The 24808-nt window shown below is 45.3% G+C and overlaps 1 protein-coding gene across 9 annotated transcripts in view; it reads left to right on the top strand.

The window, feature by feature from the left end:
- Positions 1-23963, top strand: part of KCNQ2 (potassium voltage-gated channel subfamily Q member 2) — a 74088-nt gene extending 50125 nt beyond the window's left edge. For 4 of the 9 annotated variants that reach the window (XM_088174796.1, XM_088174792.1, XM_014873798.2 and 1 more), the window contains 5 exons: positions 2445-2668; positions 3434-3542; positions 4075-4206; positions 12630-12753; positions 13461-23963. In XM_088174796.1, coding sequence (XP_088030922.1) covers positions 2445-2668; positions 3434-3542; positions 4075-4206; positions 12630-12753; positions 13461-14165 — 1294 coding nt within the window. In that variant the 3' untranslated portion in view covers positions 14166-23963. Of the gene's footprint in view, positions 1-2444; positions 2669-3433; positions 3543-4074; positions 4207-6918; positions 7027-12629; positions 12754-13460 lie in introns of all 9 variants that reach the window. The other 5 variants (XM_088174795.1, XM_088174793.1, XM_088174794.1 and 2 more) reach the window with 3 other exon arrangements.
- Positions 23964-24808: the final 845 nt, after the last annotated feature.

Below are 24808 nucleotides of genomic sequence, written 5' to 3'. Positions count from 1 at the left end.
AATGTGTTGCTTCTCATGCTCTAAGGCTTGAAAATCTTTGTTCATATCCCTCACCAAGTTCAATCCTTTCTTATTTGCTTTTTGTGATTCCTGCAAACATTTGTAGCACATTTGTTGTGGGAATGGAAAAGGGGCTCCAAGGAGAAGGCCCTGCCATACTCAGTGAAAGGCAACTGGTTTTATGCTGGGATTGGTGATGGGAGAAACTCAGCAGAGGATAGGGCACAAAGAGATCACTTTGAATCCTAAATATTGCTGTGTTGCTAAAGCATTTTTATAAAACTTACTTTCTAAAAAGGTTATTCAAAGTAATAGCGCTACTGAAACACAGTGGATTCAAGAAATATTATTCTGTAAAATCAACAAAAATAAAGAAAAAAGATCCAGTTGGCCTATTTAGAATCAAATGACGAAATTTCAGTCTGGTTTCTAATCCAAGAAACTCAGAGTGAGAATTTCTTTTAAACCTTTGGCTCATTATGTATGATAATTTTGGTAGCATTAGTAATGAAGGCTTACATCCAGAAAGGTGTTTAGGCATGTGCTTGTCCCCAGATTCCTGTGTGGATTTGTCCCTCTGACCTGGATTTCAGCTTTTCTGGTCACAGACAGACCCTGCAGATGAGCACCACACTGGAAATCCAATCCCCAGCACTTACCTGAATTAAAATTCAACTTTAATTGGAATAATTCTGCCTTTTTAAATTTGATCATAAGCAAATTTTATTTTTTTTCTCCAATCCATCTTTCAATGTGAAATTGCTGCTGAGCTTGTGGCCACAGCCAACCCTTCCCTGCAGCCCAGGGGATGCCCTCCCCACACAACTCTGCAAAACGCTGCCTAAGCACCTTTCTCTCCCTGTAAATGTTTGTTGTCTCGCAATGTGAAGTGACTTTGTAAAAATAGCACCTTCTTACTCGACAAATCTGCTCCCTGAGTGTCCTCAAGTCACATTTTCCCTCTCTGGCCAGAGCTGGTGTCTGCTCCTGTCAGCGGGGAACAGCCGGCAGCTGGGAAAGGGGAGCAAAAAGCTTTGCTTCAAAACCAGCAGCCAAGTTCTGACTGAAGAACCTCGTGCCAGTTTTGAAGGCAAAGAAGGGCCGTGTGGCTCTGACTTTTAAGTTGGTGTTGCTGAAAGACGCACAAAAAGAAACAAAAAAAAAAAAAAAAAAAAGCAGGTCTTTGGTTGGTGATGTGGAAATTAAAATTTCTGAAATGTTCTTCCCGCAAATTGCGGCAGAGAGTTGGCAGCAGAATGATAAGTGGCTGCTGCAATGGTACAGAATGCTGGGAATTAAATCCCTCTCTTCACTCAGTTTTGATATACCTATATATAAAATATTGCCTACTTGTGCAAGTACCTTGCACTTTTTGTCCAACCTCTAATCAGTGGAGTTTAATCACTGATTGCTATTAAGAAAATATGAAATTATATTATTTGCAGTCTGCTTTCCCCAATGCTGTCTCTATAAAGTTTGTGGTTTCATAAAGATTACAAAGTTTCTTTGCTCTTAAACTCTCACATGAAAATTCCACATCTTCGTTTGGGTGAAAGGCTTTAAATGCAAATTTCAGAATTTGGAAAGTGATTAGAACTGGGTGGTCACTATTTCCCAGTGAGATCATCTCTGTTTCTGGAGAAACCTTCTTTTCCAACCATACTTGCAAGGACTCTAATAGGAAAAAAGGCATTAAACTGCCATATTCTGGAGTTCTAAAATTTTGCTTTCCATGTTTGTGACACCCATAGCAGACCCCCAGGGAGATGGCAGATAGATTTTACATGGGATTTTTATAGGATACAAAAGACTTGCACAGTGTTTGTATTTATGTGTTTCAATATGTAACTGGATAAAGAGGATCTCTTTGGAAAATATAAAGGGAGCTGATCATGTTTTAAGAGGGAGGAAATACAGGAGCTGAAGGAAGGGAAAGGATAGATCTGAGCACCAGAAGTGAAGTGTTTGCACAAAATTTTTAAGATAATGGTTTGGGGTTTTTTTAATTGGTATTTTCTCATTAGCCATAGTGTTTTGGAAGGCAGTTGTGAAAGAAAAGCTTCCTAACTCGTGATCGGAGTCGATCAGTGATTTAAGGAATCATAACCTCATTGTTAATGTCATCCTGTCCCGCCAGCCCTGGCATCCCATGAAGGGCTTCTGTTCAAGTCCTCATTATTTTCTCTCTCTTACAAACCATTCCCATTTCACTCATGATGACGGAAACATTTCTACAATGCTTTCTTTAAAACAAAAATAAAAATAAAATATATATTGAAAAAAAAAAAAAAAAAAAAGAAAAGCCAACAGCAAAGCTACATGTCACTGCTGCTTGGAAGTGCTCTTGATTTCTAATGGCTGGTGGGGAAGGACTGCGTGGTTTCCAGAATGACTCCTCCTGCTGTCTCCTTTTTGTCTTTGTTTCAACGTGTTTCTCTGAACAGTCAGAAGGTCAGTTTGAAAGATCGTGTCTTCTCCAGTCCCCGCGGTGCTGGCACCAAAGGGAAAGGCTCTCCACAGGCTCAGGGCATCAGGAGATCCCCCAGTGCTGACCAGAGCATCGAGGACAGCCCGAGCAAAGTGCCCAAGAGCTGGAGCTTCGGGGACCGCAGCCGAGCCCGGCAGGCGTTCCGCATCAAGGGAGCGGCGTCGCGCCAGAACTCGGAAGGTGAGGCTTGGGTGCTGCACCCCAAATTCCCAGCTGGCACCAACATCCTCTCCCTCCCCACCTAAGAAGGGCAGAGCTGCCAGCCAAGGTGTTGAGACTCCTTCCCCTCCCAGATTTTTAGCCTGAGCAACCTGATCAAGTTGAAGGTGTCCCTGCCCATTGCAGAGAAGGGCCTTCAAAAGGTCCCTTCCAACCCAAACTTGTTGGTAATGATTAGAGGAGGCAAGAAAACCCCTTCTGATGGCCATCATAATGTTTATATTTCTCTATCTAGGGATGGGGAATGGAGGAAGAGTCAGGCATTGGGACAAGAGGAAATTACCTCAAGGTGTGCTGGGGACAGTTAGGTTAGATATTAGGGAAAATTGCTTCACTGAAAAGGTGGGCAAGCCTTGGAACAGGCAGCACAGGGCAGTGGTGGAGTCACCTTCTTGGAGGAATTTAAAACACATCTAGATGTGGCACCTGGGGACATGGGTTAGTGGCTGAGCTTGGCTGTGCTGGGGGAATGGTTGGACTCGATGATCTTAAAGGACTTTTCCAGCCCAAATGATACTGGGATTCACTGATATAGGGATGTGTGAGACCTGCAGTTGGCACTGTTTAATGTCACCTAAGCACATCCCGGGAAATGCTCTCATCTGAGTGTTCAGCAAAGGCTTCTGTGCTGTTCCCCTGGGGTTGCTGTTCGTGATCTGCCTCTGTGTAGCACTGGCACAGGAAACAGTAACGTGTTGTGTTTGTCCTTCCCTGTCCCAAACCCAGAAGCAAGCCTCCCTGGAGAAGACATTCCTGATGAGAATAAAAGCTGCAACTGCGAGTTTGTGACAGAAGATTTGACACCAGGACTGAAAGTCAGCATCAGGGCAGTGTGGTAAGAGAGGGAGAGGGGGGGAAGGAGTCCAGAAAAATAAATTATAAAGAAAAATGAGAAGTATAAAGCCCAAGAAGTGCCTGCAAATGCTGACATGTGTGTGCTGCAGGCTGTTTTTCCCCTGGGTGGCCTGCCCTTCTTTACAGACAATTTTGCCAGGAAGGGCAATTTTTGCTTAGGGAAGGAATAAACGGAGAAACAGGAAAATCTCCCACAGGGATGCATCCAAATGACAGCTCTCACCAGCCCTGAGATTTAATGCTGACATTTCTAAAAGTGGTGCAGAGAGCACATGCACAGATGACAGACCAAGGGGCATCAGGGACCCCCTGGTGCAGACAGGGCTTCAGCCACCAGCCCCCGCAATCCCCTTCCTCTCTCCTATTGCTGCATCCTCTCCCAAACCCACAGGGCTGGGATTTATTCCATTTTCCTTCCAAAAGCAGCTCCCTGCTGTGTTTTTTATCTGCCATTAAGCAGGTCAGGCTGCACCCAGGGACTGTGTTATGATTTTGCTCTCTGTCTCCTGCAGCATTATGAGGTTTCTCGTCTCCAAGCGCAAGTTTAAGGAGAGCCTTCGGCCCTACGACGTGATGGATGTCATCGAGCAGTACTCAGCTGGCCACCTGGACATGCTCTCCAGGATTAAAAACCTTCAGGCCAGGCAAGAGACCCCTCTTTTTGCTTCATTTTCCACTGCTTTTTGTTCACTGTGGAGGTATTGCCAGGAGAAAGACACTTCCCTTTGCAGCTACAGATTATTCTTTTCCTTTTTAAGACAAATCCGCAAGGAAGACATCAGTGGTTATGGCTGGAACCACAGGAATAAGCAGGACAGGGACTGCCCTAAAACTCCCTCACTGCCCATTTCAGGACATACAAAAATCATGGCTCATCCTCCTGCTTTATTTTGGGAGCTTTTGGCATTGTGGTATATCCATAGGAAAGGTGGTTGGGTATCTCCATGATCCTCCTGGCAGGGTGCAAAGGTTTGGTGCCCCCAGTGTTAAAGCTCATGTGGGTCATTTGATGCCTTTATGGGAGTGAAATAAGACCAAATTTAGTGTCCTGGCTGTGGCCCTGCTGCCACAGACACAGAGAGCAGTGAGGAGGCAGCAGCTCCCTCCCACTGCTGGGATGCTAAGCCACTTCAGGAGGAATCCCTCCTTGGATGGCACAGTCTGCTGAAAATCCATGCAGATGGGAATTTCTCATCCAAGCTCACTGTAGGTGGGTTTAGCCGAGCTGCATTTCAGCTTCTGTGCTCAGATTTTAGGGCGAGATGTGTTCATTTCAATAGAAGGAGTGTGGGAAAGGGACAAATGGAACCGAGAAGGTTCCATGTTTTCATGTCTCTCCTGGAAGAAAAAAAAAAAACAAAAACCCAAACACATAAGTTTGATTCCTTGAACAGATGATTGGAGTTTAATCTTTTAGTCTGACCTCTCCTTCCTCAGCCCTGACCCCAAGCCTCCAACACCCCCAGTTGTGTTGGCTCAGCAGAAGCAGCTCCAGTTCTGTGGAGCTTGAAGGACACCCAGAACTGTGGCTTGGCCATGGGCAATCTCCAGTCAGAAAAATACACCATTTGCTTTTACACTTGGAGAATGAAATTGCTTCCCTTGATGGCTGTGGCAGCCCAGTGTCCCCTAGAAGCCATTGAGGAAGTTTTCCTTTCATTTCAGACCCATCAAGTCCCTGGTTGTCAGCAAATGTGAAGAAAAAATAAGTGTTTGTGTATGAAACCAGCTGACATGAACCACAGGAATAAAGTAGGAAAATTGTCTTGGGGTAAAAGAGGAATCTCTGTTCTGCCATGAATCTCTCAGAGACCATTTTAACTCTGCTAATTTTGATGCTCAAGATGCAGGGGTAACTTTCTCAGCCCTGCTGCACACTGTGCTTTTCCCGGAAGGAACGTTCTCCCTTACAATGGAGACCAAAATACCCTGGAGAATTTCCTCTGTGTGAGCCTCTCACTCCTGTTCAGTACAAATTCAGTGATCATAGATCCAAGATGTATACCTGAATAAAGAGGAGGAAGAGGAAGGGGATTGAGATTTCCTAACTTTAGTAACCTGAAACAAGAGGCCTCGAGGCCACTTCCGCAGTGGGTACCAGGCATCAGGGTTGTCATCTCTGCTGCTCCAGGTGGGATGTCTGAGTCTCCAGCACCCTAAGGGCTGTGGCAGAGTGCCTCACCACCCATCCAGGTGTCCCAGTCCTACAGGGGCATGTGCTGCAAAGACAAAGCAGTTTGGTTGTCTGCTTTTTTTTGGGAGGTTGGGGTCAGGAATTGCATCTTTCAAAGACCAAACTGGATTCTCCTCTTAGCTGTAGCTGTGGGACTGTGAGGACGAGGTTCTGGGGCTGGACAAGGCCACCACTCATCCTCTCACAGGGAAGCCAGGAGGATCAGGAGCTGCTTCAAAAGCATGGAGCACCTGGATTTGGGATCCAAGACTACCAGGCAGCTTCACTGTCCCCCCTGAGCAGCAGATCAGTGATGGTGATGGCAGCAGACCCCTTTGGGGGCACCCTTTGGGCACCTGCCCAGTACACCTGGAAGGGCCCCTGTAGGCAAGGCCATGGCCAGTGTTGGAGCCTGCACCCATACAGGTGGATCCCAGGGAGGAGCAGATATTTTAACATCCCTTTCCTTCAGTCACAGCGCCCTGTTGTGCCTGCCAGCCCAGCTCAGCAGGGCAGGCTCTGACCTCCCCTAGCCAGGGCTTTGGTGGATTAAAGCTGCATCCAAGCACATTTCTGGGGTGTTTACATGCACTTTCCTCTTTAATCAGTAAAGCCTCTGTCACTGTGTCTGCGATGTGCTCTTTTCAGTGTTGTGTTCACATTGTCTCGTGTTCCATCCTTGCCAACCATGGATGTCTCCCATTCATTGAGTTATCCACAGTCCTGCAGCGTTCCTCGCCGACTCCCAGCAGCTCATGCTTCCCTGAACTAGCTGAGGATGTGCTCTCTAGCACTGGAACTGAAAGGAGGATGAATATATGTTGTTTCATATCCAGCCACCTCAATGGGATATTGCCACACATGTGCAAATATATTCCAGAGGGTAAAGCATGGTGCCTGTTATATCTGGGGTGGGGGGAGCTCCTAATGATGTTGCAGTGGTGCCTAAATCTCCAAATCTTACCCTGAGGTGGGTAAGACTCTGGTTTTTTCACCAACAACCCAGTGGTAGGAGAGAGCCTTCTGTTTCCAGCAGAATATATTTTCAGATTCTCTCTCTTTCTCTCCCTGTCATTCTGTTTGTCAGTTGTTTCTTTCTGCGACTTTTCTCTGACCAACTTTTCTCTACGTGTTGCTTCATTATGCATTTTGCTGGTGTCTTTTTTCTTATTTACTTTGCCAGGATAGATATGATTGTGGGTCCCCCACCCCCTTCAACTCCCCGGCATAAGAAGTATCCAACCAAAGGACCCATGTATTCTTCCAAAGAGTCTCCCCAATACTCGCCTAGGTTAGGATTCACCAAAATGCCGCTTTCTCTGGAATTTTTTTTTTTTTCATTTGCTTAATGTCAAACCCCTTTCATGCCAGTTATATGACGGCATTTCTCACTTTAGCAGTGCAGCCTGCTAAATCATGACTCACAAGGGTTTGCTGCTCTGGGTGTGCTCTGATTTGCCTTCAAGCCAGAGGGGAACAAAAAAGGGGATTTTCATTCAGTCATCAATAACCATCAGTTCCTTCAGTGAGCCTGTTTCCTGTTTTCAGTCTTCTTCGAGGTGTTAGAAAACCAAATTATATCTTTTTAAAAGATCTCATATTTTATCAGGCTGTCTTCAAACATAAAAGGTGGAATATTTACCCACAAATCAAATATCAAGTGAACAATCCACTTCCTAAAGGGTGACACCGTTCACACACAAGCAAAGGAGCCTCTGCAGCTCTTTGGACAATGAAATGAGTTTATTTCAGTGGGCAAAGTAAGAATGAAGTGTTTTGTAGCTGATGAACTGACCATGGAGGAAAAAATTGTGTTAAAATACTACAACCACGGCACTCATATTCAGAAAAATAATAAATCAATCCTGATTTTCCAAGCAAAAGGAGAAGGAGTCAAACCCAGCTCTCAGTCACACAGTGAGATAGTTCTCATTAAGTTCTCTCCCTAAGTAAAACCGTATCTGAAGCTCGTGCAATGAGGAATATATTATCACAAAAATTCCCATTTTAGGGCATTCTGAGGTCTGGGCAGCAGGGCCATGAGCTGGGCTGTATTTTCCCCTTGCACTGAGACCACTAGAGCCCAGGGCAGGTATAAATATTTGCCAGAAAATCATTTCCCATGTAGAAATAGTAGATGATTTTTAAATGCAGTAAGCTGAGCCTCAAATATTTTTTTCCCTAAATATATTTGCTTCCCTAAGAGCTAATATGTGACAAATCTCTTGATTTTAATTTAAGCTGCTCTGAGTAATCTTCACTAGAGAAATACAAGTAAAAGGAATATTGAAAGCTTACCTTTTCCCACTCAGCTAGCTCAAATATTAAAAAAACAGAATTTTCTAGAAGCCTAAAGCTTTATACTTTAAAAAAACAAAGCTTTCAGAAAAGTAATTTTCCCATTCCTCCTCCCTGCCAAAAGAAGTCTTTGAGAATGAAATCACCTTGTTATTTGCAGAAACATTTATATTTAAAAATAAAAATACATATTCAAAGGGATTTTGTTGTATTTAATCTTTAAGATGATATGTCCAACAAGCCTTCAGTAAAAGCACGATTTTCATGTGAAAACTTGTGCCTCACACACAGCACAGGTGATTGATGGATCTGAGGGGAGGAGGCCTCAATCTGGGATATTTATTCTATTCAGTCCAAGACTGTTGCTGTATCAGCTTCATGCTAATGACTTTCCCCCCACTGTTTATACAGTTTCTAATACTGATTAAAAAAATCTTTGCAGATGTCCACAAAGCTCCTGGGATGTTTAAACCTTTTTACATAATTTCTCCCTTTTCCAATGACTTTTTCCATGTCCCCCTTACCAAGCTGTGGGTGCAGAAAGCAGCAGGGCACAGCAGGCTGCTGAAATCTCCATTCCCACCCATGAAAAGGCTTATGCTGCACTTAATTTTTGGCAGTTTTATCCTCCCACAGGCACCAGCAGCACTTGTGAGGTGCTCAAGGGGCTGAAGGATGGGAACCAGAGCTCTGAGCAGCCCCGAGCCCAGATCCAAAACCCCTGGTCAGGCTCTGCTGCTGCCGTGATCTTTGTCACCCCAACACCACGTGGGTCTGTGCCATGGGGATGTCCCCATGGATGGCTCCAGCCTCTCCTTTTCAGTCTGCACCCCCTGTTTTACCCAAATTCTGCCCAGACAAACATCATGAGAGGGATGTCCCATGAGCTATCTTGACCCTACGGATTGCTCAGTTCAGCCAAAATCTTTCTGCAAGCAGCTCCCAGCAAAGTCAGGGGGATCCTGGTAGATGCCCACAGCTGTGGTTTGGCTGATGGTGTTTGCCCCATGCTCTGCACACAGACAATTTGGAAAAAATTCCCTTGATCAGCTGATTTAGCCTAGAATAGGTGCAATCTCAGCTGTAATTTTTAGAGAACAGTTGTTGATCAAAATTTGTCCAGAGCAAATTTTATTGCCAAATGAAGGGATAAGTAGCCAGTCCTGTGACATGGATGAAGGGGGTTTGGCTTCAATGCCTGGATTGTTTACAAAAATTTATAACAGATAAAAAAAAAAAAAAAAAAAGAAAATACTTGATTATCTATTCCCAAACACTTCATTTTTATCTCATTTGAGCCGTTTGACCTTTTGATGTCTGCTTCTGGCCCGAGGGTGACATATTACACCTTTTTGCATGCACTGTTAGCATGAAGCATAATGAAGCATGAGAAAACCTGCACTGTGGCTGATGCAAGAATTTACATTTTTTTTGTATCATTAGAAAGAAGGAAAGACAGTAAAGTCCACTTTAAAGAGCAATCCCCTCTTCTCTCTCCCTCCCAAACTGAGGCCCAGCAGAGCCGACCAAGGACAGCAGATGGCACAGTTTGTCGTGCATCCTTAGAAATCTCTGAATCCTCTTCTGCCAGGAAAGGAAGAACATGGGGCTGGCTCTTCCAAAGCTTCAGCTGAATTCTTCCCTCTGCATGTGTGCATTTGGCACAGCAAAAATAAGAATTGAGAAGACACAAGCCTCCCCATGGGCTGCAGTATAAAAGTGGGATGGGCACCTCAGAAGATTCTTGGTCCTTTGTCATGCAGTAAGAACATAAATTATCCCCTTCTGCTTGCTAAAGTGGAATATATTCTTTCTTCTTCATCTTTTGAGTTTTGTTGCCCAGTTTGGACAAAACCTCAAAATCTTGTAATGGCTAAAAGGACCTCCTGCTCTTGGTGCAGGTGGGTTGGGAGCTCACAAGGAATTTCCTCTTTTCTCTTGTATCAGATAAGGCACAAATGAAATCTCTGTGCTTTGCTGAGGATAGGAGCACTCTCCTGTGGTCCAGCTTGTGCCATGGGAAGCGAAGGGGTGGGAGACCTTGAGACTGGTTTCTCCCATAAAGAGAGAAGGACTTGGTTCACCTTCTTCTCCCCTCCCTGCACTGAAGCCAGAGGCCCAGAGCTGCCCCCCTGCACCATCCTTGGTGCTGCCCTGCCTCTGAGGAGAGATCTGGCTCTGCTTCCCCAGGGCTGTGGAAGACAAGCACCCCAGGAGTCAGGACTGTGTTCAGGTACAGACACAAAGGCAATGAATCAAGAGGGAATTCTGGGCTCTGGTATCAATTATATAATGGGAAAAGGCTTTTGAATGCATTATGGGTGAGCTCTGTGAAGGGCTTCAGCCCTGCTCCTAAATCCCAGCAGTCTAAAGGCAAGTGGGGTCCTTGAAGGTGAGCAACAACTTAGTGCTCTTCTTAGTGATCACTCCATCTGTGAAGTGCCAGCTGGCCCCTGAAATGGGCCATGTGAGGTTCACTCACAGGAGAGCTCTTCTCTTCATGTATGAAAGACAGCAGAAGTCCTGCCTTGATTTCTGCAAGGTTAGAATTAGGGTCATTAAAATGCAGTGTTGGGTTCTCCTCTCTGTGTCACAGTCTGTCCTGCCTCCCTGCTCTACTCCTGCTGAGGGACATCTCATTTCCATTAGTGGACACATTTCAGTGTCAGTGTGGGTGCTGGATGGGACAGGAGGACAGAGCACCCTGATTGTTCTTGGCCTTCTGCAATATTCAATAACATTTAGACTTTGGGCCTCTTTAAACTCGTGTTCATTGTTTTAGCAGTCTACTTGCTTGTGCATCCAGGAGAGGAGTTCATACAGTGGCTGTACCACGCCTTGACTTGTGATTCCTCACCAAGGTAGCCCGAGGTATCCAATTTAACAGCTCCTTGCTTACATGGTAACGACATTGTCCTAGGATTTCTTGTGCTGTATGTCCTGTCAGTAATTGCATCCCTCGTGGGGAGTTCCTGTAAATGTCAGTGATTTCCTTCTCCCATTACAAGAGAGAAATAAGGCATGCATATTCCTCACACTTGTAATTCCAGCACTCGGTGCTCCTTGTACTCCTGTGCTTATATTGCTAAGCAAAGGATCAAACACGGCTTTTTAAGCAGAACAGAATTCTGTCACATCCCTGCCCAAATCAAGTAGCTTCTGGGATCAAAGCAAAACTCTGAAACAATTGTTGGCTTATATTTTCTGTCTTTGGTGTGATGTGCTCACCCACTTCATCTCTTTGAGCCAGATCTGGTGCTGTGAAGTGCTCTTGCTCTAATATAAGCTAAGGGAGCCACGCTGGTCCATTCCCACTGGTACCTGTCCCTCAGTGCCAACAGCCAACATCCCTATCAAGTCCTTGTCCAATGTGAAGCAAACAGATGCTCTTGTGTTGGAAATAGCCTCACGTCTCATTCTTTTCCTTGGTTTTTGTTTGTTCATTTTCCCCTGTCTGTCTGTGTTCAGCTCCTTCCTTTTCCTCCTCCTGGTGCATGGACCCATGGCCCACACGGCAGAACTGCGTAAGAAGCATTTTGAGTTTTCGCTCAAGATACCTCAACTTGGTTTCAGTCAGATTAATTAACCCTTCTTTCTCCCTGCCACCCTTATGTTTGGTGCATTATGCAAGAGTAAAGTTTGCCCAGCACAGAATTAGTCTATAAACCTGGCTGCCATTAAGAGTTATTCCAAAAATTATTTGTTCTCCAGACTTTGGAGGGATCAAGAAGCTCCAGTGTTTACTCTCCAGAAATTTATATTTGATGTCTCTAATAAAATTGAGTTCCAGTTACCAAACTGGTTCTGCCCTCCTCCTTCCTCTGCATATGGAGCTGTTAATCAACCCAGGTGTTTCTATACTGGGAATAAGGAAGTGCAAATGTGACGTGTGTAAAGAAGTCAGTATCAAATTATATGCCTAGTAACCTTTCCTGGCTGATTTGGCAGGAGCCTCTTCTGCTGCTCCCAGCTGGGAGCCCTGCTAATAAAAAACATTTAACAGTACAAGTGAGAACTGCACTGAGATGAAAACAGTTTGGTAATGTTTGGTGAGTTCTGGCCAAATTCAGCCTTGATATAATTCCACTAAAACAGTTATCACTGTACCTGTTTGTCTGCATCTTAGGACAAGCAGCTCATGTTCATGGACATGAGAACTACACATGGACATTTGCATTGAGGAGAGAAAACTGCTATAAAGACTGAAAAAGATCCCATTGATATTTGCTAGACAGAAAACTTGATCTTCCCACAAAATAATAATTTCTCAATGCAAATAAGAAGTTAATCGATTTGGAAGGAAGCCAGTTAAAGAAATTCTCTGCAGTGGGTAAATTTACTGTGCATAATGTGCCAGGTTTTACCTGTATAAACAGAAATGGATAATTTCAAACTCTGCTAATACCGCTCTGAATTTTGCATCTGAATTAACACTTCAGTGCCACTGCGTGTCTGTGAGTAATTTGGAGTGTTAGTTGGGAGAGAGGCTGTTGCTTTGTCCCATGGAGGCACAACAAGCTGTGCCCTCCTCACCTGCTGCCTCCAACTGACTCCAGGTCCTTTTCCGGGGGTGGGGGCATTTTCTGATCCTGGTAGAGTTGACCAGATCGTTGGGAGAGGATCCTCCATGACTGACAAGGATCGGACCAAGGGGCCAGCAGAAGGGGAGCTGCCTGAAGACCCCAGCATGATGGGCAGGCTTGGAAAAGTTGAAAAACAGGTATCTTGGGTCAGGAAGGGGTTCTTGTCAGAGGGTGTTGCATGCATTGTGTTGTTTTTCCTTGGCTTTTTCCCTCAGTAGGACGTTTCCTTTTAGTTAAAAAAAAAAATGAGAGCCCAAATGCTTCGAAAAATAAGCAAGGTAGATGTTTTGAAACGTCACTAAATGCCTTGAAAGCCTAAGTGCTACTTTCAAACCAGGCACTCTGAGTCTAGTTTAGTGAGTTTGTCAAAAGCCTGCATTGTTTTTGAAAACAGCACATTGGTTTCTTTGCCACCATGCTGGACACATTTCAAATGAGTCACTGAGCCTGGCTGCTGGAACTGCTGGCCTTGCTGAAGATTTAAAATCTTCCTAGAGTGTAAGGCTCAGAAATCCCGGTGGCCTTCTGAGCCCAGACAAGTGCAAAGTGCAGGAAGGAGCTGGAAGAAGCAAGTGTGCTCCAGCTTTTCTAGGACTTGGTGCCTGTCATAAAGATTAGAGAAGCATAAGGAAAATCCTGTAACAAGGGAAACCCTGTAAAAAGGTGGAGAATTAAACCCCTCAGAACAGGACAATTAAATATTCACTGAAAGTTTGAGATGCTGTGGGTCAGTGTAGGCAGAGGTGATGTACCAAGCCCAGCCCCACACTTGTGCCTCGATAGAAGCTGCTCCTGCTAGGGGTGTTAATGTGCATGTCTTGCTGGAACCGTGGTGTTTTTGCAGGTTCAGTCCATGGAGAAGAAGCTGGACTTCCTGGTGAACATTTACATGCAGCGGATGGGCATCCCCCCAACGGAGACAGAGGCTTACTTTGGGTCCAAAGAGCCAGACCCAGCCCCTCCCTACCACAGCCCCGAAGACAGCAGGGAGCACATCGACAAGAACGGCTGCATCATCAAGATCATCAGGTCCACCAGCTCCATGGGCCAGAAGAACTTCTCCGCCCCGCCAGCCCCGAGCAACGCGTGCCCGCCCTCCACGTCGTGCCAGCGGCAGAGCCACGGCTCGTCTCCCATCGGGGAGCCCGGCTCGCTGGTCCGCATCCCGCCGCCGCCCTCCCACGAGCGCTCCCTGTCCGCCTACAGCGGCGGGCACCGGGCGAGCGCCGAGTACCTGCGCAACGAAGACATTACAGCCAAACACCACGAGAGCGCCCTGAGAGACAGCGACACGTCCATCTCCATCCCCTCGGTGGACCACGAGGAACTGGAGCGCTCTTTCAGCGGCTTTAGCATCTCCCAGTCCAAAGAGAACTTGGACATCCTTAACAACGGTTGCTATGCAGCCGTGGCCAAAATCAGACCCTACATTGCAGAAGGGGAGTCAGACACCGACTCTGACCTCTGCACGCCCTGCGGTCCCCCCCCGAGGTCGGCCACGGGCGAGGGACCCTTCAGTGACATGGGCTGGTCAACCCCCCGGCAGTGAAGCCTCCCTGCAGCCTCCGAGCCACGTCCAAGCGCTGGCAGCTGCCCTCTCCTGCTGTCCACGTGTGGAACTTCTCAAGGAGGTTGACAGCTAAGGCTTTCCTCTTTCTAGGACACCCTTAGCTGGCAGATACTTTCTTGCAGCTTACTCTGGGGGGGAACGAGCAGGTCTGAGCCTGCATTTGTGGAAGAGGTCACGGTGATGAGTGAACTGGAGCCGTGAAGTCCAGATTTCTTTCATACTCTCTTTCTAAGATCATTAGGTGAAACTTCCATGGCGCAGAGTAGGCAATTTGCATTTCTTGGGAATCTTCAGAAGGGCAGGGCAGGAATAAATCACCCAGCCAGGGCTTTTGTAGATCACATTAACTGGTGGCTGACAAGTGTTAAGTGGGAATTGCTATGTCATGGCAGGAGTTGATCACACCTTTAGGTGTTTTGGAGTCACAGACAGAATACGTGTCTGTTTCTGGCTTGGGTTTCAGGGCAAGTGTAATAATGAGGGGTTGTTACTCTGTGGTCCTCATTAGCTGTCAGGAAGGTGACATAATTCCAATATAATACATGGAAAAGTTGTGTAGGCCCCTGGAGGAGAGGGATAGTGGCTAGGGTATTTACATGAGCAGAAGACGTGGCCTTAAGGGGGTCTTGCTGGGGTACTGCTCTGAACCAGAGCAGTTTGGAAATGATCCCATCTTAGGAAAAACTCAGAAATATCAGCTTGAGTGCAAGAAGAGGGACAATCCGGACGACAGAGAAATGAAACAGAGGAGGAGGATGAGACACTGTGGGGATGGAATTTTATGTTTTAAACCATGTATTATATTTAATTATCTCTCCTTCTGCTAACGAGGAACCTGGGGGTACTTTGAAAACAAAGATGAAGCAAAGGCAACCCCTCTGGAGGGCTGCCATGATCCCAAGCCATTCTCGTGGCCCACAGAGCTGTTGGGGAGGCACAGCCACCAGGCAAAGGGAGAGGGTGGATGTGCAGGATGCTGTGGTCCCTGCCTTGCTGCGAGTTATGTGCTGAGCTCCATCCTCTGGAAGCCCTGTTGGTCAGAGTGGGCACTTTTCTTACAGTTTGCATTGTGCCTGAACACTTTTGCACAAACTATGCCCATGAAAATCTTTCCTTTCTTCTTCTGCCCTGCCAAGAATCTCACCCCCACGTTCTGGGACATCCTTTGGTTTGTTTGAATCCCTCAAGCTCAGTTAAGAGGCACTGCTTCATTTCCTTCATGGTCTTTCAGAAGCCTCTTGCCCATGCTTGCCCACGAGTTGTGCCAATCCCAGTCTGCCCCATTTCGTTGTTGTGGAAGCACTTCCACTTGGAAAGGTCGTTGTGTCGTTGCAAGGAACCTCAGCAGCTCCTTCAGCTGGGGGAAAGTGAAAAGTGATGCTCAAAGTTTCTTTTGGGACCAAAACAAAGCCACAAAGTGATCCTTTACGTGGAAAAGTTGGTAGGGGTTTTTATTTGCAAGGGGGTGGATCAGGAGAAGTTGGGTTTGGGATCTGTTTCCAGGGCTGGGACACCATGGCTGGCATTGTCCCTCTGAACCTTGCTGTGCATCCACAGCCCAAATCCCACCTGTGTTTTCTGCTGTGATTTCAAACCCTGTCTTTCCACATTTTCCCTGTGTCATATCAGGAGCCTGTTCAGGATTTTTAGGTGACAGCTTCATTTCTGTGTGGCCTTTGAGAGGCTGAACATTGATTTGCTTGGGGTGAAGGGAGACTCACAGCCTTTTTCTCTCCTCCTGTTTGCTTGACCAGACACAGCAACCAGAGGAGACCCAGGATAATTTTGGCCTTAGGGAAGATGTGGGTAGAGTCTGACAACTTGCAGACAGGAAATAAAACCATTCTTTTGCTAGTGCCCAGGGCCAGCACACAGGTCTTATCGTGGAATGAGGAAGGGGCAAGAATCCTCACAACTTTTCCTGCTATTTTTCACCATTCAGGAGGGGAAAATCTTGTTCTTAGGAACAAACTGGACTTCCAGCCATGCTAGTTCCTTTCTTTCCCCTCTTGAGCCGTGTTTTTGTTAACTTCTGCAGTTTTCCCCTCTCTGTTTGTGCTCCAAAACTCCTTCTGGCTCCAGATTTCTTTGTGCAGAGTTAACACAGCGATGCCCTTGACTTCCACACAGAGACAACTTTAAATGCTAAATGGCTGTAAATCGTACAGATTTGCCTCTGATGTGTTCCAAAATGAGATCCTTTCTGCTAGAACAAGAAGTGTCAGCAGGTCCTAAATCAAATGTGGTGGCCTGGGCTTTCTACCGACCACAAGAATGGAAATTGCATTTGGTGAGGCAAAAATCAACATTGCTCCAGCCAGCTGCTCTCTGCAAATTTTGTCCAAGTCAGAGATAACAAAGATTTATTCTCTTATTTGTTTGCAATTACTTTTCAAGGCCTGCTGGAAATTTGGCACAGAGGGTATGATATAGAGGCAGGAATGCCAGATGAGGATGAGGATAAGGATGATGTCATGCAGTCCTATTGCAGCACAGGTACATGACTGGTCTTTAGTCACAGAATCACAGAATTACTGATTCACAGAACCACTGAATGGTTTGGATGGAAAGGGACCTTAAAGCTCATCTTCAGGGGTTGCATAAGAAAAATGGAGTTTTTCCTCTTCAACTTCCTGCGCTGAAATCTATAAAGATCTTTTGACTTGTATCTTGAAAAGTTGTTGGATTTATCCCCTTAATCAGTGATTGCAGAAAACTGGTTTTGTACACATTTCACATAGAATTCACATAGAATTTTTTTTAAGGTATGAGATGTATTTTTCTGTGGCATCATACCAAAGAAATTCTGACTCACCTCCATGCACAACCATGCCATAAATCATCACTTCTCATTCATCCAGGCAAAACCCCCTGGATTTTGGGGTTAGCTTACACTAGAATTAGCTACAAATAATGCTCATCATTTCCATGAAATTACTTAAGCCTGCATTAACAATGACAGGTCCTGCTTGTTGATAATTGACATAAATTATTTTATTCTTCTCCTAAATCATAATCCAATGCTCTCTGAAAAATCTTCCCTTCTAATCACTCAGCTCCCCCATGTCTGTAAACACATTCCTGGTGGCAATCTCCCACAGGTCTTAACCACCAGACTACAAGAAAATAAATCAGTTTTGAGTTGCTGACAAGGCAGTCCTGATGACAAAGACCTTTAAAAGGGTGGACAGGCAAACTTTGTCCTTCTGCTGAGCTTCTCTTGGGCTACTCTTTGATCTCCTCTTCCTCCCAAATCTTATTTCATTTTTTTTGGAGGACAGAAACAAGTTCTAGGCAATGTCAAGTGTGGACAGAGGAGTCCAAAAAGAGATGAAAGCCAAATTTCCAGCAGACCATCTTGACCTGCTCCAGGGCTGCCCATGCCCCTGCTCGGTTCTGGGCCCAGAGCCTGGTTCCAGGTGTGTCTGTGCTGAGTGTGAAGCCATGACCTTGGACCACAACCTGAGCTCTGGTCTCCAAGAAACTTCTGGGCTTTTTTTCCCTCATAATCTAAGTCTAGGTCTGGAAAGAAATCCTGCAATTGGCCCACCCATGGGATGGAGCAATGTCTGAGGCTGGCACATGAAGCCACAGTAAATTTTTGGGTCCTTCAGGGTGAGTTCAGGTGGTCTGAGGAGTTCTCAGAACAGATGTGGATGGAGATGTTGCAAGATTGCCTTTCAGAATGTGACCCCGAGACAGAGGAACAGCCATAAGTCAAATTTCCCAATATTTGGGAAGGGACTTTAATGTTACTCAAGTGCAGATTTTGTATGTGAATTTCCTTGTTGACCCGTTTTCTTAATAACAATTTTTAAAGCAAAAAATGTCAGTGAGCTTACCAAAACCAAACCTCTCATCCAGCTCAGAAAGCCATTCTATTTCTTTAGACAGACTATGTGATAGATCAGATTTTCTAAAAATGCATTTTGTTTCAAATGCTGCTTAACAGGTTCAAATAAATTTTGCAGGGTCATTGCTATTTATGGATAAATAGGTATATTTTTACATTTTTAATTGATTTTTAAAATTTTAAATTATGTGAATTTTTAGAAAAAGTTTGTATAATCTACCTGAGAAGCCAGAGCATCACCTCAGATTCAAATGCTCCCCTTCCAGATAATTGCCCAAGAGAAAAGAACACTCATACTTTTCCCAAGAGGGAGCTACTGGGAACCTCATTTTCCTGATATCCTCAGACCACCATGGTCACAGCAACATTACTGCTAAGACTAAAATATAAGAGAAACTGTTAAAAGAGAAACTGGAATTCCTAAGGAATTTACCAAAAGTTGTCCCATACAAAGACCCTTAACAGTGAGTATTTTATTGGGAATGTTAAAAAGCCCAGGAGCAGGATAAGGATTTCTGTTTCTCCATCAGGCTGAGTGAGCCCTGAGCTTCCAACCTTTTCTTCCCAACCCACAGCTGCACGTCCACATCCTCTCCATCCGCCACGGGTCAGCATCTTCTGTTCTCATCTTCCTTTTCCTGAGCCAGAAACAAGGAAATCAGATACAAAAGCTCCTTCAGCTGCAGGTAGCATCGAGGAGAAGGCTGTGGGGAGGGCTGAGGGCAGCAGCCCCTCCGAGCCCTGCGGGGTCACTGCTGCTCAGAGGTGTAAAAGCAAACCCTTGCTTTTAGCACACAGACACCCCGACTTTTCTGCCTCACGGAGCAAAACCTGCTCAGAGCAGGGGTGTGGGTTCACTGTTTTTTTTTAACAACAACAATAGGGTGGGTTTTTAATAATAAGGATAATAATACTGCATAGGAATCTTCTTTAGTATATCTTAGTGTTTGATGCCCCAGTGACACAATACTGCTTGCCTTACCTTAGTGTCTAGAGGGAGAGGGATCACACACCTTTTGATACACTATTAATCATGCTTTGAATTTAGGTAGCAGCCAGGTCCTTTTTAACTTATGAATGTGCTTTCTGGACTATCTCACTGACTGTACTCTCAATTTTGCCTGCTACTGCATGCAGCCTGAGATGAGTAGACAGCAATATACTCCAGCTGTATCTGCACTCCCAGATTGCTGTAGTACCTGACAAGGTAACATTGCCAAAAGCATCACTCTGGGGAGAGGCTGTCCTCCCAGTGAGCCATCTGGCAGGGTGCTGCGGTGCTTCTCTAGGTAACACTGATGTACCAAGTGTCTTTCCTGCTGCAGCTGGTCATCACCCCATCCCTCTGACACAGCATGCACAGACTCCATTTCTACTGCTTGTGACTGCGGGGTAAAAAAGCCATGTTTGTACCTGTGGTTACTTCAAACGTGTAAATGGGGAGGAAAAATTACTAATTGTGATGGCTGTGTGTCACAACCTCCTTTCCATCCTGAAAAAGAGCATCCCAGATAGCCCTTTCTGTGGGTTTGGAGGAGCAGGCAGTGCCAAGGATGAAGGCCTGGTCTTCATTTCAAAGGTGCCATTTGAACCCACACGTGTGGGACCTGCCATATGTCTGCTTTAGTTCCCACAGGATTCTCCCACCTGCAGCCAGCCCTGGCGTGCCACAATGTGCTTTTGTGCCTGCAGCACAGCCCGAGGCACAGGGGAGAGTGTGACTTCCAAACCTTGGAAACCACTCTTGGGAAATTCCACCCACCCTTGTCCAGAGCCTTGGTGGTCTCGGGCACTCTGCAGCTGTGCCATAACCATTCCTCATGGAAGCATCTCTCACTCTCCTTACAGAGTGGCATCGAGCTACATTTTCATCTTCATAAATATTTTGCCAGTGTTCTCCCCACTGCAATACCAGGCTGTCGTGAGGCCTTCAGGGTTTGCCCATCTGCTGGTGTTTGCAGTCTCTCCTATCTCTTGGCACTGCTGCCATGACCTAGTTTGACCCTGGCCCCATATCCTCCCCTTCCTTGCCCAGACTATTTACCAGGGAAGCTGTAATGCCAGAACTCTGCTCTGAGACTTGGCCTGGCATCACCAGATGCCCAGAGAGCTTTTGTGTTTTGTTAGCATGACGGTTTTGCTTTTTATTGGCAATTTATTTGCTTCCTCATTGAGCCACCCTGGCCTCAGCACATCCCTGGTTTATTCTGCTGGAGGTTTTCCTTGCAGGGATGGGGTCTGTGTTGTCTCTGTGCCCTGTGAGGGTTTGTCCCCGTGGCTTTAGCTGATTAAAGCTGAACAGAGATGAGGGTCTGGCTCAGGTTTTCTTGTGCAGGTGAACATCTCCAAGAAGAGCTCACAGGCTCTACCAGTGTAGATGTTTTTGCTTCCTGAAGCAAGAGCTATTTTGAAGACCCTTGTCCCGTTTGGCAACCCACAGATGTGGCTGTGCACGCCAGGCTCCAGTTCAGTGATGGGGAGAACTGGAAAGCAGCTGGTCCAAGCTGTGCTATTTCCAAAGCTGCCAGTGAACCTGGAAGCATCTTGCTCTCTCCTAATTCCTGTAAATACAGCTGCAGGTGAATTGTTCAAGCAGCAGTTGTTTGCTCGGTTCTGAGAAACCTGAGCTCACCACAAGGCTTTCCAAAGCTCAGTGCCAAGCCTAGGCTCGATTTCACCTGCAGCTACGCCTATAATTTTAGGGAGGGTTAATGATTTCAGGTAGAAGCCATGCCAGAACCTCCAGTTGGATGGTTCTGACCCCAAAACAAGGCTGAATGTCACACTGCCAGCAAAGCCTCTGCTGGAATTTCAGCTCCATTTGACACTGATGACTGTGGACCTGGGGAGATGCTCTCTCCTTCCCACTCCACACAAGAAAAGGTCAGCACAAGCCTTGCAAGCCACAATGGGAAAATACCTCTTTATTTTAATATGCCATGGGCACCTCCCATTAAAGCAGCAGCATTTCACAGTAATCCCTTAAATGTGACTGACACAGTGGCCATAAGCCAGTGCTTTCCCTATGCAGTGATGCTCATGAAAAGGATTGATCACAGATATGGATGTGGGGGTCTCAGTGTTTTAGCATCTCCACAGACACCATGTTCAGCCTTGCTGAGAACCTGAGGACAAGTCATTAAAGCTGGTGACAGATCTTTTCTGTCCTGCCTGGTTCTTCACACTGGTCCAGCATCTTCCCTGGAGCTGGAGTTATCCCATGCTCCTGTCAGCAGGCAGGATGGAGAACTTTCTTTGTTGGTTACTCTTCCCTCTCCCCAAACCACTAAAATTTGAAGTTTCTTCACTTTTTCTCAAAAAACTCACGCACAGTGTAGAGTACCTGAGACTCTCAGGAACACCGAGGCAAAACAAGATACAGCTGATAAATGACAGAGATTTTGTTATTTTAAATCAACAGCAGATTTTAAACATAGTTGCAGTTGCTGCGTGGTGTATCAAATGCTTTAGGAGATTGATAAATTATTCTTATAAATGTTTTATTCTTTTATCAGTAATTCATATAGGTGGGTGCCACTGTTCTTATACAGCAACAACGCTGCACACACTAAACCTGTATTCCTGTTTCTCCAATATAGACACTGTATTTATAAAATTTATCTTGCTTGGTGTCACTTTGGCACATTATCCACATGTACTACACACAGATTGCACATTACATGCCATGTGCTGATAGGTAGCTCTACATGTAACCAACATATGTGCGTTGAACTGACACCAAAGTGGCACCTGCCTGGTTTGTGATGTGACTCAACATAACTGGGAAAAGGGAAAAAATGAACATCCTGTTTTGTTAAGAAATTCACTGCATTTGAATGCTTCTTTAAACAGATTTTATCAGGAAGCTAAAATACGAGGTTGCCTCTGTGATGTTAATTAAAAAATACCTGAACAAAAAAACCACACACAGCCCATAAATACTTAGCAGCTACTGTATTCCTATATATTCTTCATTGCTATTCATCTGAACTGTAAATTCTGTACAGATTGAATGAAGCTCACAGTTTATCTTTGTCATAACATGCAAGATAAAAGGACAACACAACTTTGGCTGCAGAAGTGTGTGCATGTGGTTGGAGTACATGCACCCACGTGTGGCTGTATGTGCATGTGGGTATGAACACGTGTTCTTTACCAAAACAGATTAAGCTGCATCTGAGATGCACAGGGGGAAGAAAAATTCTGTTTCGGAGGTGAGACAGTGGGTAAAATAAAACCAAATTACTTTTTCAATGTTTTGTTTCAGTCAAAAAGGAAGATTTGCAGAGGAGATTGGTGTGACTGCCATCCCAAGGAGAAATCCCACTTGTGAAGGCAGCACAGGCCGTGCAGCAGAGCGATGCAGTTCTTTGAGTGATAATTTCTTTGGCTTCCTTTCAAACAAACAAATATAATAGAGTAGCCAGTGCCAACTTCAAGTCCAAAAAAGCCTGTTCCTAAGATGTGTGGCCAAATAGTCGTCCTGTGCCTTTGGAGCTCCAAGGGCAAAGTCTTTGCCTGCTGTGCCAGGGTGTCCCACGGCAGCAGTGCTGACTCAGGGCAGTGCCAGGGTCTCCCACAAACATACTACCCAAGCAGAGGATCCCAGTGCCCCATGGATCTTACCTTTGACTATATTTAAAAACCCCCTAGGTAAGAGAGGTTTAAGAAAAGAAACATTAAAAGCCCATCTTTGATCTTAGAATTATGGAAGAAAGGACCATATTATAACCAATAAATCTGATTTTTCAAGCAGGTCAGCCCACAGACTCAAGTAGCCCCTATACAGAGATTTCACCAGCCTCAACAAATGAATCATCCTCTAAGAATGAATTCTGCCAATATTTTCACAGATACAAGATTTATATTGGGTAGAGCTTACCCTTCAGTGTTTAATCTGAATAAACAAAGGCATGAAGAACTAACTTTCCTGGTTTAACACTGCTGGATGCCTTGAATAAATAGTAATCAAATTTTTGCATTGGCCTGAAATTCATCTGTGGGTCCAAAGTTCTCAGCTGTAAGAGCTGCTTCAGCCCTAAACAGGTCACTGAGCAAAGGGTGCATCCATTGCCGGAGCGTTGCCACTTCCCTGAGATACCTTGACACTACCATGGTTTGTAAGAGCATCTGGCTCATTTGGCCTTACCTGGGCTGGAAATGGTTCATGTTTTTGTGCTGACAGTGAGAGCTGAGAGGTGAATTTCCCAGCGGGACGAGCACGGGAAGCTGCGGGGCTCGGCCGAGCCGGGAAGTTTGGTTGTCCTTTAGAAAGCAAAGACAGCTGCTGCTTTGCTTCCTTTCATTTGCTCTGTTGCCTTGGCTTTCTTGCACTTTCGTTTCATCTCCAAAGAATCTCTCATAATGCCTTTGGTACTTATGTACAATTTGAAAACATTTTGTATGTATGGAATGAGACACACTTTTCTCTTGTAAAATAGCGATCGGATTTTCTTTTCTCTCTTTTTTTTCTTTCTTTTTTTTTTTTTTTTCCTGTTGGCGAATGTGTAATTTCCTCTGTACATTTCAACCATGACTTTGTGCAATGTACATTTTATAGGGACAGGTGCCAAGGGAATGACCTGTATTTTTCCTAAGGGACTGGCTAGAAGCCAACAGACACAGTCATACATGGTTTTACATGAGCACCGTGGAAAAGCGACGTAGCCCAGACTTTTACACTGAAGCATTGAGCGTGGGTCAGCTTGTACCTTCACAGGAATGACTGTGGCAGCTGCAAAACTCTTCATGTGTGGTGTGAAGACCAACAGCGATGGTTGCAACTGGAAGGGAAATGGAGGAAAATTAAATAATCACAATCATTAATTTAAGCCTCGAAGCATCAGAATGGAAAATTTGCATTCAGTAAAAATACCAGAGATTTAACCTTCATGAGATGAAATACACATTTATTTTTCTTTGCATTTCTTCTGTTCTCTTTGTTTCTTTATTTCTGGGGATTTCTTGGTACTTTGGGGATATATTTAATGGCTGATGAAGAGAAGAGAAATGGGGATCTGACTTTCTGTCATTAAACCTACACACATTTTTATTTCCAATGCTAAAATATATTTTTCTTTCTGAAGCATAAAATCAAACTCATACATCTCAAATGCCCTTAGTTAGAAGGACACTGCCCCTTCAGAGTCCTTTAACAATATTGACTCTTTTCAGGTTCTACATCAACCACATCCTGACAGATAAAAGATGGTTACTGAAGATTTTCACCCCCTGTGCCAGCTCCTTAACACCCTGCTAAAAATGGAGGTTGGTGTCATTGAGGTGAGCTCAGAGCCAAGAAATGGCACTGAGAAGGGAGCTACCCATGAGTTACTTTGCTTACCAGCCCTAAATCAAAAAATCTGGATTTTGGAGCACTGTCAAGGAGCGAAGTGGATTGACTGGCAGTATTTCCTGTAGTGATATTGGTTGCAGGAATAGCAGTTCCATTTTGTAAGAGAAAAGGAAAAAGCAAAATCACTTCCTCCGTGCTGATATTTTTTTCCACAGTGATGTAGCAAGAGAATCTGGACGATCCAGGGCCTGGGTTTTAGAAAGCGTGCCAGTCATTTGGGCAAGGCAGTGACAGAGGCTTGGCAGGATGAGCAGTGTGCCCAGGCACAGCAGCCCCTGCTTGTGCCAGAGTCCTTGGCTCAAAGCCTTCAGCATCTCCATCCTCCCCAGAGCTATTAGAGAATCCAGGTGTGAGCATTTCCCAGTGGGTACAGCACATTGAGTGGGCTTCAATAGCACCATTCTATTTGATCTC

Source organism: Sturnus vulgaris, chromosome 17 (assembly GCF_052056855.1).
Source record: "Sturnus vulgaris isolate bStuVul1 chromosome 17, bStuVul1.hap1, whole genome shotgun sequence".
Classification (NCBI taxonomy): domain Eukaryota; kingdom Metazoa; phylum Chordata; class Aves; order Passeriformes; family Sturnidae; genus Sturnus; species Sturnus vulgaris.
The sequence above is the reverse complement of the archived record's forward strand: the minus strand, read 5'-3'. Positions and strand labels throughout refer to the sequence as shown.